Source organism: Heterodontus francisci, chromosome 8, assembly GCF_036365525.1.
Source record: "Heterodontus francisci isolate sHetFra1 chromosome 8, sHetFra1.hap1, whole genome shotgun sequence".
Taxonomy (NCBI): Eukaryota; Metazoa; Chordata; class Chondrichthyes; order Heterodontiformes; family Heterodontidae; genus Heterodontus; species Heterodontus francisci.
The window spans coordinates 106,362,416-106,378,313 of record NC_090378.1 but is presented as its reverse complement, the minus strand read 5'-3'; the positions used below and the strand labels follow the sequence as shown (position 1 = coordinate 106,378,313).

At 42.3% G+C, this 15,898-nt stretch overlaps 1 protein-coding gene across 1 annotated transcript in view; it reads left to right on the top strand.

Moving 5' to 3' along the window:
* LOC137373236 (torsin-1A-interacting protein 1-like) overlaps window positions 1-15,898 on the top strand; it is a 59,310-nt gene that overhangs the window by 22,456 nt on the left and 20,956 nt on the right. The window contains exons 9-13 of the mRNA XM_068038087.1: window positions 40-87; window positions 5,370-5,432; window positions 6,127-6,204; window positions 9,098-9,175; window positions 11,173-11,226. Of these exons, the coding sequence (XP_067894188.1) occupies window positions 40-87; window positions 5,370-5,432; window positions 6,127-6,204; window positions 9,098-9,175; window positions 11,173-11,226 (321 nt within the window). The remainder of the gene's footprint in view (window positions 1-39; window positions 88-5,369; window positions 5,433-6,126; window positions 6,205-9,097; window positions 9,176-11,172; window positions 11,227-15,898) is intronic.

Genomic DNA, 15,898 nt, shown 5'->3' with positions numbered 1-15,898 from the left:
AATAGATTTTAAAGGATTCTGTTTTGCCTTCTCATGCAGAACCAGAGAAGATGGACTGTTCCGATGCTACCAGCCAAGTGTCTCCAGGTGTGTCATTTCTGATGTGATAATGTGCCTGTGAAGTTTCGTGGGACATTTTACAATGTTAAAAATGTTATATAAATACAGTTAGTGTTATCAATAGTCTGTAGCTTGCTCAATAATGTCGTCCTGATGGCAAAAGGATTCATGCAAAATTTTTGAGGTGCAACTTGGGTTTGAAGGGAGGTCAGACTGATGGTGCCCTGTGGCTGGAATCCACTGCAAAAACAGCTTATAATTTGGAACAGTTAGCCATCTCACTCAGAGAGGAACATTTGGTGTGGAAACTAAAGAGGCTCAGATTCAAGCAGCAGAGTCGGGGCAGAGGAAACATCCAATCTGTGCTACACTTGACCTGAGAGTGTTGACACCAGATGCACAATTCGTATTGCTAACCTTCCACGTCTGCTGAGCAACCAGATTCACCTGATTTTACACCCTTCCCCAACACTCCTCCAACCACCACCAACTCCCATTCTCCCAGTTAAAACAATTCTAGCCTCAGACTTCTTTGTAGAGTCTGCTTTTGCTTCCATCAAGTGTGGTGGGAAAAGATAATTCCTTTGGAGTGTGCTTCTCTGTCACCTTTCTGTCAGTCAGACATCAGTTTGCAGACTGAGCCTGAGCATTTTTGTTTCATTTATTTTCTGTCACTGCTGTGTATTTCATGACAGTAACAGAGGCTGAGTTTCTTGTTACGACCAGGTGAGAATGGTGTCTAGGGGTCTTTTACTGTCTTCACCTGGTCTTATTGTAACAGGGTTTATGTTTTGAACATACTGTGTTTTGATCTCCCCCCTTTGTGAATCCTTGTTCACCACTTTCCAATTATAAGGCAAAGAAATGAGCACAAACAGGCTTTCTTAGGGTTTAAAGAAGAAACACACTGCATTCTTCTTAAAGCTTGTTCACTGTAGGAGACTTTTCTTTCTTGGGGTTCATCTGTCTTCAGTGGTTTCGGAAGCTGGTGAGCGTCTGTTTCTGTATTTGGTCATCTTGGTAGTTAACCTGGAATGCTTCAACGTCTGGTGATCAAAAGTCCGTTGTGGATTAAATTGGAACAGGGAATAGCTCCTTTGTCCTTTTGAAGTATTGTCTGTTGATATACTAATGTCTCTCTCCAGCCAAAGTCTCCAATTGTTTTTTAAAGCACGTTCTTTCTTCGCCAACAACAGTTTAAAATCAAAGTTCATGTGGCAAAATTAATTTTCCTCATTCTTGGCAGGTGAGGGGGGAGGCTAGCCTGACTTTCTAAACAAAACAAAACAAAGATGGCCTCATTCAGTTGGCCTTTTTCATGTAGTTCTCATGGACAGATCCTATGGGTTTCCTCCTGCTCCTCATTACTGCTGTGTGACCACCCTCAACAAGGTAGATGAATATACACCTTGGAAATATTACATAGAGTTGCATTGAATTTGCAGCGCATAAGCTGGACGTCTGTCCCAATAGGTCTATGTATGCTTATGCTCCACACAATCTTCCTCCCACATCACTTTCTCTCACCCATTACACATGACTTTCTATTCCTTTCTCCTTCATGTGTTTATCTGGTTTCCCCTTTAACGCATCTATGCTATTCACCTCAACCATTCCATGTGGTAGCAAGTACCACATTCCCACCACTGGGTAAAGAAGTTGCTCCTGAATTCCTTATTTGATTTATTACTATCTTTCATTTATGACTCCTAGTTTTGGACACCACCACAAAACATCTGTACATCTACCCTATAGAGTCATAGAGTTATACAGCACAGAAATAGACCCTTCGGCCCATCGTGTATGTGCCAGCCATCGAGCACCTAACTATTCTAATCCCATTTTATAACACTTGGCCCGTAGCCTTGTATGCTATGATGTTTCAAGTGCTCATCTAAATACTTCTTAAATGTTGTGAGGGTTTATCAAACTTTATAACTTTAAAGACCTCTCACATCACCCCTCAGCCTTCTTTTTTCTGGAGATGAGAGCCCCAGCTTGTTCAGTCTTTCCTGGTACGTATATCCTCTCAGTTCTAGTAACATCCTTGTTAATCTTTTTTGCATCTTCCCCAATACCTCTATGTCCTTTGTATATATGGAGACCAGAACTGTGCACAGTATGCCAAGTGTTGTCTAACCAAGGTTCAATACAAATTTAACATACCTTCTCTGCTTTTAAATTCTATCCCTCTAGAAATGAACCTCAGTGTTAGGTTTGTTTTTTTTAATGGCCTTATTAACCTGCGTCGATACTTTTAGTGATTTGTGTATCTGTACTCCCAGATTCCTTTGCTCCTCTGTCCCATTTGGAATCTTCTTATCCAAGCAGTATGCTTTTTTAGTTGGTTCCTGGGATGTGAGCATCGCTGGCTAGGCCAGCATTTGTTGCCCGTCCCTAATTGCTCTTGAGAGGTGATGGTAAGCCGCCTTCTTGAACCGCTGCAGTCCATCTGGTGTAGGTACATGGTGCTGTTAGGATGGGAGTTCCAGGCTTTTGACCCAGCGACAGTAAAGGAACAGCGATATATTTCTAAGTCAGGATGTGTGGCTTGGAGGAGAACTTGCAGGTGATGGTGTTCCCATGCATCTGCTGCCTTTTGTCCTTCTAGGTGTTAGAAGTCGCGTGTTTGGAAGGTACTGTCAAAGGAGCCTTGGTGAGTTGCTGCAGTGTATCTTGTACATGGTATGCACTGCTGCCACTATGCACCAGTGGTTGAGGGAGTGAGTGCTTAAGGTGGTGGGATGGGGTGCCAATCAAGCAGGCTGCTTTGTTCTGGATGGTGTCGAACTTCTTGAAAGTTGTTGGAGCCTCACTCATCCAGGCAAGTGGAGAGTATTCCATCACACTCCTGACTTGTGCCTTGTAGATGGTGGACAGGCTTTGGGGAGTCAGGAGATGAGTTACTCGCTGCAGAATTCCCAGCCTCTGACCTGCTTTTGTGGCCACAGTATTTCTATGGCTGGTCCAATTAAGTTTCTGATCATGGTAACCGCCGCACCCCCCCCCCCTGCAGGATGTTGATAGTGGGGGATTCAGCGATGGTAATGCTGTTCGATGTCAAGGGCAGATGGTTAGATTCGCTCTTGTTGGAGATGGTCATTGCCTGACACTTGTGTGGCATGAATGTTACTTGCCATTTATCAGCCCAAGTGATCCCCTTTTTCTTCCTGTCAAAATCTAACCGTCCCCACCCCCAATTTGATGACGTACCGATATTTTGAAATTGTGCTTATGATTTCTGAGTGTAAATTGTTTATGTAAATTGTGAACAACAGTCCTCCCAGCACCAATGCTTGTGGAACACCATTCCCATCTTTTGTCAGTCTGAGTAGCAACCGTTGACCCCTACTCTCTGTTTTCTGTTCTTTGGTCAGCTTGTTATCCATTCTAGTACTTGTCCCCTGACTCCACTTACTCTGACCTTAGTCATAAGTCTGTTGTGTGGTGCCTTATCAAAGGCCTTTCGAAAATCCAATGTTTTTACATCTGCTCCATTACCCTTATCTACTCATTCTGTTACTCCTTTAAAATATTTAGTAAGGTTAGTCAAGCAAAACTTCCCTATTTGAAATCCGTACTAACTATTCTTTATTATATTTTCAGTTTCCAGATATTTTTCTATTGCATCTTTCAGTAAAGCTTCTGTTGTTTTTCCTACCTCTGATGATAAGTTAACCAATGTATAGTTCCTTAGTCTATTGAATGCTTTCATAATTTTCAAGACCTCTATTAGGTCACCCTTCAGCCTTCTCTGTTATAGATGAATAGTAAGATCTAATAAGATATAATATAATAGATGTGTTCAATCATTTGTTGATTAACTGATCCACAAAATTTGATAACATGGCACGCGAGTAGTTTTGCAGTATTGTTCATAACTGTGAGCAGTTCATAATCAAAGTAGATTGCTGCAGTAGTGCGAAATGCACACTTTTGTGTTGTTTGTCCAACGGCCAGGTATGATGTACAAGCAATGTGACTAGTACTTGGTTGTTATATACCCACCAATGTTCCCTTTAAAATGTTGTTGTGCACAGGCAATTTCTTCAATGCATGGTACCTTCACATTTTTTGTGTGGCCGCTTGCATCTGTGGCATTTAATATGGAACAAGACCCCCGCGGTACCTTTCAGGCTGTGGTGCATGCAAGCTGCTTAGTGGGAATGTTGGTACCTACCCCGCCCCCAACCCTTGCAGTCAGACAGCCCGCAGACACTTCTGTTTGGCTCACACCTGAATGAATGGACTTCTTGGGTGAGGTACTGAATGGCAGGGGAGAAGGGAGGGTGTCATGAAGACCCCACCTGCCATGAATGAGCCATATTAATTTCATCATATGAACATGGATTTTAAACTGTTGCTGGAGTGAAGAGATGACTTGTTTAAAGAGATCAGCCGTGGCTGGAAAATATTTGCATACTAAGAGACAGTGCATGGAGAGAAGAGAACTGCTTGCTCCCTGATCCACTTAACCCAAATGGACTTTGATCACCGGACATTGAATGTGTAAGAAAGCCAGCATTCCAGGGTGTCTGCTAAAATGGAGAATCCACAAATGCAGAAGTTTGTTAAAACAGCTTGTCACATGACTAACTTGTTGGCCCAGGTTTTGTTTGAACTGCTCACAGGACAGTTTGGGAGATTGCAACTGAACTTGGAAGAAGAGAGCCTCTCTCCTGGCTAGTTCTTTCTTTCTCTCTCTCTCACGAATTCCCAGATCTACTGGAGTCACTTAAACATCAAGAGAGAAAAGACTCCTACATCAAAACAGGTTTTAAAGTGTGCACTGGGCGCCAGTGAAACAGCAAGACTTACCAGCAGTCAAAGACTTTACATTGAACTCAGAGGACCATAAATAAATTCCAGCTATTGCCTCAAACTTTTCCCCTTTATTCTTTCTACTTTTCTGTATCTGTCTGTGTGTTTATCGCGTATGCATGCTAGCATGGTCGCACCACGTATTTGTAGTCGTTTTAACCGAATTAGAGTTTTAAGGTTAATAAACTTCCACCTTTCTTGTTTAAATCTAAGAAAACCTGTCTGGTTGATTTATTTGCCTTGCAATTGGAGAGCAAAGAACAAGGATTCACTGAGGGGGAGTTAAATACACGATGTTTTGAAAATTAAACCCTGTTACGGTTAAACCAGGCAAAGACTGAGAGGGAACCCCTCGAGCCCCTTTCTCACCTGGTTGTAACAAGGCTCAGTAAAATGTTTCAGCAAGCATTTGTTCCTGATGCATACCAAGGAGGACAACTGCTTCATTATCCTATTTTTAGTGGTTAATGTTTGCAATTTGCTTTCAGATGGGAACCAGTCTGAAGGTAACAAAGATTCCACCGTGTCGCCTCAGGATCCTGCAGATGAAGGTAATGTGTTCCCACTCCTGTTAAAAAGTACTTTACATTTTCCAACCAAAAAAAACTTGTGTAATAGGGATTTTCCACATTCCATTCAATACAACTCTGCTGAGAACAGCGTAACCAGCTCTTAAAGGAGTCACACCCTCAGAGCCATAGAGTCATTATGGCAGAGGAGGAGGCTATTCAGCCATTTTAACAATTACAAAGGATTTAAAGAAATAACAAAAAGATTTTTAAAAATAATCGCTATTCATGGTTTGTGCAAATATTGGCTTGAATTAGTGAACTCCAATGCCATTCCTACTAATTCAGTTGCAGGAAGATGCTGAGCACGGTATTGTGAAGGATGTGAATTCTAATGCATAATTGAAATGCCATGATCACTGAAATATGTTTTTATTGGTCTGCCTCTGCCGGTGTTGGTTCAGTTCCCTTAGCTGCACAACCTAATTCTATCAGTAAAGTCTGAGCACTTTGTATCTGTGTCAATCCTTTGGTACAAATGAAGCTCTCAAACTTGAGGTGTTTGTAATCAGCAAAATGTGCTTTTCATACATCCTTCAAATCTTTTGGCTGGTTATCTAGCTGTGCTTGGTTCAAAAAAGTAGCCTTGAGCAGCAGATGAATGGCTCTTTCTTTCTAATGGTTAAAGAATATCTTTCATGAGATATAATCTGTAATAATTGCTTTCAATTTTCAGATATGGATTTAGAATCTGAGGTGGAAGCTGACAAGTTGCAAGATCCCATAGGACCATCAGCAAGTCAAACATTTTCTGGTACTGATTGCTTTACGTTTAGTGTGTAAAATGCCAGTATGCTGTGTTGTAGGCAGTAGCCTGTCTGAGATAAATCAACGTGTAAATTCAGACAACTGGGGATGGGCACTAAATGCTGACTTTCCCAGCGCTGCCCACATTTTGAGAATTATTTTTTAAAAACAGAATAGATATTGATGCTGCTGCCAGGCCGATGACCCACATGCACCTGAGGTCACTTGAGCTCAGCCCAAGTGTTCATGCTGTGCTGCTGTTGTGCTGTGTTGATGCACTGTTCGTTGTTCAGTTCTGCACAGCCATATATAGAACTCCTGTGGAGAACTTCAGTGCAGTGCTGTCAGTCTATAGTCTATAGTCTGTAGCCTGACTGCGTCAAATGTCAGATTACATTTCGTCATTAATTGTCCTAGTAGTGTAACTAAACATAGCCTTTATTTTATTCTCACTCTATACAAGTGGAATTTCTCACCCTCTCTCCTGAAGGCATTGGTAAGTGCCATGATGTAACCTTGGAATGATACAAGGCAGCTGTCACTCCTCTTACGGTTTGGTGGCATTTCTGCTGTTTGAAATGACAAGGCCCTTTTTATTGGAGTCATGGTACCTCTATGACCTCATCAACCATGCTGTGGTTTCCTTTCCTCCACTTTGTATGTGCTTGACATTGAGGAAAACATCAAGAATATGACGGGATATGGGTTTTCACCAATAACTTCCCGGCTTTAGCTGAATGTTCAAGGAAATGTGAAGCAGAATGTAGGTGTTCGGATAAAGAGGAAAATTGGAGGTGCTTTAAATGAATGCAGGGTGGCAGGGGCATTGGATGTTCAATACTCCTGATTAGTTCAAAGCCGAGCTGTGACTGAAAGCAATGTTTTCGTGTTTACCTATCATCTTGAGAAATAGTACACGGAGATAACAGAATATTATTTTTGGTCAGTACTCGGACCAAAGTGCTGAGCTTTGTTATCAGAACTCCCACATCACTCTGCCTAATTTTCAGCATGACGCGGTGAGAATGTGTATGAAGTTAATAATATGATTGCAGTCATGAGGCTATCCAGGGTAACAAAAGACGGAGCTTGCATTTATATAACACCTTCACGTTCTCAGGATGGCCCTAAGTGCTTCATAGCTAGTTTATTACTTCTACATTTTTGTCACTATTGCTTTGATAGGCAGTTAACTGTAGCAGTTAATTTGCACACTGCCAGGTCCCACAAAGAGCGCTTATGAGAAATAAACAGTCAGGGTTAGAAATTCATCTCGACCAGTGGCACAAAATGGGCGGGATTGGATTGTCTGGCCCCTGTATTCTGTGCATGATACTTAATTCCATTGACTGCAATGGAACTGAATATCAGCTGCTGTGTATAATGGGCGGCCGATCCGATATAGCGCCATTTTGCGTCACCGCCTGAGACAGATTTCTACCCCGTAATCTTTTTTTAGGTGGTATTGGTTTGAAGGTGAATCTTGTCCAAGACGTTGAAGAACTCCCTGCTCTCTTTTGAATCGTACATGCACCTGAAGAACAGATAGGAAAGGCCTCAGTTTAACTTCTCATTGGAAAGACAGCACTGAGATGTGTTTTATGGGATGCTGGGGTGGGGCGGGTGGCATTGTCATTCTTATCATAGTCAAAGATGTTGCAAGTAGATCTTCCATGCAGCATTCCTCCACTGATTTGGAGATTACATTTGAACTGATCAAATACATTTTTTTTTACAATGATGGCATCTTTCTGACCTCTAGCTATGCCATTTGTATTTCCTGTATCCTGTCTCGTATCATACGTGTGTCCAACAGTGAGATGACATCAAGGAAGTCCATATTTCAGGAGAGAGATAGTGGTTTTATTTTGATATTAATTCCCCATGCAGCAAGTCAATCTCAGCCATGTCTTCAGAGAGATGTGGAGTAGAGACCAGCCATCGCGGGGCAATTGGATTTGCTTCAACACAATGCAGGATGACAGGAGTATTGGGTGCTGAGTTCAGCACACTCAGCTTTAGTAAAAACTTAACGTATGACAGCATTCACTTTTTATTTCATAAATTGCTGCCAACATGAAGATTGTTCATGGAGATAACAGAAGGTTATTTTTAGTTAAAATTGAAGTTTGAATCATTGGGCCCAGTGTACCACGACTGCCACATAACCCACGTAATTTTTGAACTCTGAGATGAGCACGAGGGAAATATCATGGCCACAGTGATTCTGATCACTATTGGTAGAATTGAACTTCAGCATGTTGGGCACACTCACAGTCCAACTGAAAGCAATGGGTGCTAGCTACTGTTGTGGCCCATATTCCCTAGGGTTTAGAATAATGAGGGGTGATCTCATTGAAACATAAAATTCTTAAGAGGCTTGACCAGGTAGATGCTGTGAGGATGTTTCCCCTGGCTTAAAAGTATAGAATTAGAGGTTACAGATTTTGAATGAGGGGTTGGCCATTTAGGACTGAGATGGGGAGCAATTTCTTCACTCAAAGGTTGTGATTCTTTGGAATTCTTTACCGCAGAGTGCTGTGGATGCTCATTTGTTGAGTAGATTCAAGACGGAGATAAATATTTTTTTGAGCACTAAGGGAATGAAGGGAGATCGGGAACTGCAGGAAGGTGGAGTTGTGGTAGAAGATCAGCCATGATCTTATTGAATGGGGGAGTGGGCTTGAAGGGACGAATGGCCTACTCCTCCCATTTGTTATGTTCTTAAATATGAACGTTACCTCATTTGTTTATTATGTTTGCAGAGCACTGTACATATCTTATTGTTATTTGAGGAAACTGTGCACGATAAACTCTTGTCAATTTTGATCGAGAGGCCACTTGAAGTTCATAAAGGTGACCAGATTTTACTCTGGGGACTGTTGTGATTTCTTTTGCAGGTCCATTTTCTTCAGCTGGCAATATGCAGAAAGTTCCTGATGGACAGCCTAAGACAGTATATTCAAGCCCAATTCAAGGTGCGTCCAGGTCACTAAAGTATTCATGCAGGTAGACTTTCTTTGAAAATAAATGTTCCGCTCCATATCCAAGATCTGTGAATGATGTGTAAGTGGTGTTCCAACTCTGTGTGCCATGGAGCAAATTAAAATTTAACTTCACAGCTATTCCATTTTCATATACCTATTAATCAGGTTTGAGCTGATATGGCACAAAATTGCATCAACAGTTGAAGTCTGGATGCCTTAAACATGCACCAAGACAATTGCACAGGTCATTGTTTTTGTGCCACTTTAAGCGTCTACATTTCATAAGAACATAAGAAATAGGAGCAGGAGTAGGCCAATTAACCCTTTAAGCCTGCTGTGCCAATCAACAAGATCATGGCTGATCGCCAAAGATTGCCCACAGAGGAGGGCTCCCCACCCATGCCCACAGGGGGCTTGCCTCGTTTTACTGGGCAACCTCCCCGCGTGGCAAAGGCCCCCCTGGTTGCTGGTTAAATCACAGTGGCAGCAGGAAGCCCCTTAAGTGGCCACATAAGGGCCTCAATTGGCCTTTGGGCAGGAAGGCCATCGTCGGTCCATCCCGCCACTGACTAAATTCTGGTGCGACGGGAAGGCTACAGACCCTCCACTACAATTCTATGGGTCTCCCGCATCTGAACCCGTCTCGGGGGGGCCCATTAAATTCAGCCCGATTACTGCAAATTTGGTTTGCCCAGTCTATATGAAGATTAAAGGCCTCCATGATTTCAATATTAACCCTATTGCATGCACCTCTAATTTCCTGATTTATATTCTGCCCTACACTACATCTACTGTTAAGAGGTCTATAAACAACTCCCACCGATGTTTTCTGCCCCTTGCTGCTCCTTAGCTCCACCCAAACTGATTCTACTTCTTGATTTTCTGAGTTACTGTCTGTATCGTATCCTTTATTATCAGGATTATCCCTCTTTCTTTTCCATTTTGCCTATCTCTCCTAAAAGTTAAGTATCCTGGAATATTTAGCTCCCAACCTTGGTCACTTTGCAGCCATTTCTCCATAATGGCTATTAGATCAAACCTATGAATTTCTATCTGTGCTATTAGTTCATCTACTTTGTTGTGAGTGCTTCATGCATTCAGATATAGTGCCTTTAACTTTAACTTTTTTCATCTTCCCTGACATCACCTTAGTCACTAATGCCCTATTACCTCTGTTACTCTTACCTGTCCTTTCCTGACCCACTCTGCTTATTTTTGAACCATGGAAATGTACCATTGAAGAGCCGACATCTTCAGGAAGAAGAGGAAAAGGTTAGCAAGAAAAGATTTTACACCCAATTTTGATGACCTGGGTTACCATACTAGCTAGGTGTACTGGCCTTTTACCTGCCCATGACATATGGAGAGGACATAAGAATAATCTGATTTTGAATCGGTGAAGAAGTGATAATTAGAAAGTGATTTGAAGACTAGAAGATGGAAATTTCAAGCTTTACCTTAAAAGAAAAATCAAAGTTTTGTTAGTGGCTTAATGAGTGGGGAAAAGAGCATTGTGTTGGGAACACTTCCTCTCACAGGTGTTTTATTCTCCATGGAGAATAAATCAGCAGAACTCAGAATATATTAGAAATAGTTCTGTTGCTAAGGAGTGCTATATTTATTTTATTTTCTCTGCGTTAAAATGTTACTCCAGTGTGGACTCCATGATTGTAGCACTGTATGTTAACAATTGAACTGAACTGAAGTAGCATTGCTTCATTCACTGAAGGTACATTTGGTGTCATCTGCATCGAGTGGCTTTAATTATTCAGAAACCAGGGGGTTCATAATACAATTGTACCGTATATTATAATGTTACGAGTCTTTCCTGCAGCTCCCTGTTGGGAGCAGAGTGTGAGGTCTCCAGTAACAAACATGAAAATAAAAAGAGAACTTCCTTGTTATCAAATATATTGGGGGAGATACTTTAACTGTCTGTACTTTGCTGCACCCCAACATAATTTCTATTTATTCTCTCCTTCCTGTAGCTGACTACATTGATGCAAAACCAAGTGTGCAGATTATCAGGCCAAGAGTACCAGGTAAGTTGTGACAAGCTAGGAGTACTATTTCTGGCTTCATTTGGTGGTCTTTGGGTCTCTAATTATTTGAAAATTGGGTTGTAAAATGCACACAGGTGTCCGGTGATGGCCACTTTTGATGTTATTGGAGTTCAGCCAATTGGTAGAATGTGTCCTCCCTCAGTAATTGACTGCTTACTGACACTCCATAATTGACTGCTTACTGACGTTTCACGGAACACCCTTAACACCAGGAGGAAGAGGAGAAATGCTGTGGCTGTGCCCTTTTCTCACTCCTTGGACCCCAGTGTTGTTGTGGAGGGTGTTCGTGCTCAAACTCCCTGCACCATCCGATCCTCAGTCATCTAGAATGAACAGAGGCTGTATGTTGATGAGTGGGCTATCTACTGGAAGACCTGGTGCCCTTGAAGTTATGTCACCTAGGTGTTAGCAGACATTTTTAAAGACCATGCCTTCATAAATTTGGTTAGTAGAATCTTCCCAAAATCAGGAGTTGGATGCAAAGAGACCTCAAAGACAGCTGTGAGGAATTGAAAATGCTATATTCTGTTATGGTAAAGGGATTTTTTAATATTTGTTAATGGGATGTAGGCCCATCCCTAATTGCCCTTGAGAAGGTGATGTTGAGCTGCTGTCTTGAAGCGCAACAGTCCGTATGGTGTAGACACACCCACAGGGCTTTTAGCTAGGGGGTTCCAAGCTTTTGACCCAGCGATGATGAAGAAACAGTGATATAGTTCCAAGTCAGGATGTTGTGTGACTTGGAGGGGATCTTGTAGGGGATGGTGTTCCCACATGCCTGTTACCCTTGTTCTTTTAGGCAGTAGAGGTTACAGGTTTGGAAGGTGCTGCGAAGAAGTGGATGTAGTGCATTTGGATTTTCAAAATGCATTTGATAAGGTACCATACAAGAGGTTATTATACAAAATTAGGACTCATGGGATTGGGGGTAATATATTAACATGGATTAAGGATTGGTTAATGGACAGAAAACACAGTAGAAATAAACGGGACATTTTTGGGTTAGAGGCCTGTTACTAGCTGGGTACTGCAAGGATCAGTACTTGTGCCTCAGTTATTTACAATCTATATTAATGAATTAGATGAGAGGGCTAAGTGTAACGTATCGAAATTTGCTGACAATACTAAGTTGGGTTGGAAAGTAAGTGGTGAGGAGGACTTAAAGAGGCTGCAGAGGTATATAGACAGGTTGGATGAGTGGTCGTGGCAGATGGAGTACAATATTGCGAAATGTGAAGTTATCCACTTTGGTAGGAAAAGTAAAAAAGCTGAATATTTCTTGAATGATGAGAGACTGGGAAACGTTTGCATTCAGATGAATCTGGATGTCCTTGTACATTAATCACAAAGTCAACATGCAGGGACTGCAAGCAATAAGGAAGGCAAATGGTGTGTCAGTTTTGTTACAAAGGGATTGGAGTATCAGAATAAAGAATTCCTACTACAATTATACAGGGCATTGAGGAGGCTATACCTGGAGTACTGAGTGCAGTTTTGGTCCCTTCACCTAAGGAAGGACATAACTTGCTCTAAAAGGAGCACAGTGAAGATTCACTAGACTGGTTCCTGGGATGAGGGGATTGTCCTCTGAGTAAGCCTATGTGTCCTAGAGGTTAGAAGCATGATTGAAATATATAAAATTCTTAAGGGAATTGACAGGGTAGATACTGAGAAAATGTTTCCCCTGGCTGAGGAATCTAGAACACGGGGTCACAGTCTCAGAATTAGGGGTCAGCCAATTAGGGCGAAGATGAGGACAGATTTCTTCACTCATAAGGTTGTGAATCTTTAGAATTCTCTACCCCAGAAAACTGTGGATGTTCAGTCACTGAGTGTATTCAAGACAGATGTTGATATATTTTTGGGTACTAAAGGAATTGAGGGATAATGGGGATAGTTTGGGAAGGTGGAATTGAGATAGGGGATCAGCCATGATCTTGTTAATAGAGCAGGCTCAAATGGCCAAATGATCTACTCCTGCTTCTGTTTCTTATGTTCTTATGAGTTGCTGCAGTGCATCTTGTAGATGATGCACATTTCTGCCACTGTGCACCAATGTTGGAGGGAGTGATTGTTTAATGTGGTGAATGGGATGCCAAGCAAGTGGGCTGCTTTTTCCTGGATGGTGTTGAGATTCTTGAGTGTTGTTGGAGCTGCACTCATCTAGGCAAATGGAAAGTATTCCATCACACTCCTGATTTGTGCCTAGTAGATGGTGGAAAGGCTTTGGTGAGTCAGGAGGTGAGTTATTCACTGCAGGATTCCTAGCCTCTGACTTAATGTTGTAGCCACAGTGTTTATGTGGCTGGTTCACTTAAGTTTTTGGTCAATAGTGACCCCCATGATGTTGTTGATGGAGGGATTCAACGATGGTAATGCAGTTGAATGTCAAGATGAGATGGTTAGATTCTCTTTTGTTGGAGATTGCCAGGAACTTGTGTGGTGCAAATATTACTTGCTGCTTATCAGCCCAAGCCTGAAAGTTGTCTAGGTACACAAGCAGAACGGAAAAGCTGGTGAGTCTACTGTTCTATTTTATTTTAAAGCAGTAAGGTTTATTACTGAGGTTATTACTACTATTGGTGACATTTTAGTATTGCTAGGGTATATTAATAGTGGTAAGGTAGATTAGTTTTGTTAAGTGGACATCACAGGGAAGTAGGTAGGTGATTGGCTGTATGAGACTGTGGAGCTACAAACAGCACGAGAGGGGAGAGCATGGAGAGGCACAGGGAGCTTGTCATCGAGTATCTGGTGGAAGCTGAAATACCAATAGTTGGTAGGTGGTGACCTGTTTGTTTATTTTATTTATAACCATTTTATTGTGTTTATTTCACTTCCAATTGTTAGTGCAGTAAATAAATAATTCAAGGCATGGCAGATCTGCTCTCACCTGTCAAAGCACATCCTGTGCCATGTGGGGATTCCAGGAGCCTGCCCATGTCCTGGACAACTACATGTGCAGAAAGTGCCACCAAATGCAAGAACTCAAGGAGCACCTGGAGTCACTGAGGTGCATTCGCGAGGATGAGAGATATATAGATAGCCCATTTCAGGAGGTGGTCACCCCGTAGCTTAAGAGAGCGCAGGCAGAGAGGGACTGGGTGGCTGTTAGATAGACAAGAAAGACAAGGCAGATCGTGCAGGAGACCACGGAGAGCATCCCACTTTCTAACCAGTATTCAGTTCTGAGCACCGATGGGAGAGAGGGTTCCTCTGGAGAGTGTAGTGAGAGTCATGACCAGAGCTGCATGGGTGGCTCAGCTGTGCAGGGAGGGAGGAGAAAAGACAGGAGAGCAATAGTGATAGCACATCTATAGTTAGGTGAACAGACTGGCCTTTCTGTGGTTGCAGATGTGATTCCAGGATGGGTATGCTGCCTCCTTGGTGCAAGGGTCATGGATATCGCCAAGCAGCTACAGAGCATTCTGGAGGGCGAGGGTGCATAGCCAGAGGTCGTGGTCCACATTGGTACCAAAGATATAGGTAGAAAAAGGGATGAGGTCCTGCAGGTTGAGTTTAAGGAGTGAGAAAAGAGATTTTTTTTTAGCAAGCAGGACCTCAAAGGTAGTAATCTCTGGATTACTCCAAGGTCACATGCTAGTGACTATAGAAATAGAAAAATACAGCAGATGAATGTGTGGCTAGAGATATGGTGCAGGAGGGAGGGCTTCAGATTTCTGGGGCATTGGAACCGGTTCTGTGGAAGGTAGGACCTGTGGAAGCCAGACGGTCTACACCTGAACAGGACCGGGACAAATATCCTTGTAGGCAGGCTTGATAGTGCTGTTGGGGATGGTTTAAACTAGTTTGGCAGGGGGATGGGAAGCTGAGGGCAGTTTCAGATAGGACAATTTCAGGGCAGGGAACAGGAGGCAGAAAATTAGCGAGTGACTCTGAAAGACAGAAGAAGCAAAGGTTAAAAAGTGTGCAGCACAGGAATTTGGCAGTGTTAAAATGTATTTATTTAAATGCAAGGGGTATAGCAAATAAAACCAATGAGCTGAGGGCACAGATAAACACATGGCAGCATGATATCATTGCTATAACGGAAACTTGGCTGAAAGAGGGGCAAAAATGGCAGTTCAACATCCCTGGATATAGAGTTTTCAGGCAGGATAGAGAGGGGGATAAAAAAGGAGGGGGTGTAGCATTATTGGTTAAAGAATCAATTACAGCTGTGAGGAGGGATGATATGCTAAATGAATCATCAAATGAGGCCATATAGGTTGAGCTCAGAAATAAAAAAAAGGGGCAGCCACACTACTAGGAGTGTACTATAGACCCCCAAATAGTGAGAAGGAGATAAAAGAACAAATATGTAGGCACATTTCTGGGTGCATAAACAATAGGGCAATAATAGTTGGGGATTTCAACTACCCTAATATCAACTGGATACAAGCACTATGAAGGGCACAGAGCGGATAAAATTCTTGAACTACATTCAAGAGAACGTTTTTTAGCCAGTATGTAACAAGCCCAACGAGAGGGGGCACAATTCTAGATTTAGTCTCAGGAAATGAAGCTGGGCAAGTGGATGAAGTATCAGTGGGTGACCATTTTGGAGACGGTGACCATAATGCCGTAAGTTTTAGCATAGTCATGGAAAAGGACAAGGATAGAACAGGAGTAAAAGTTCTAAATTGGGGGA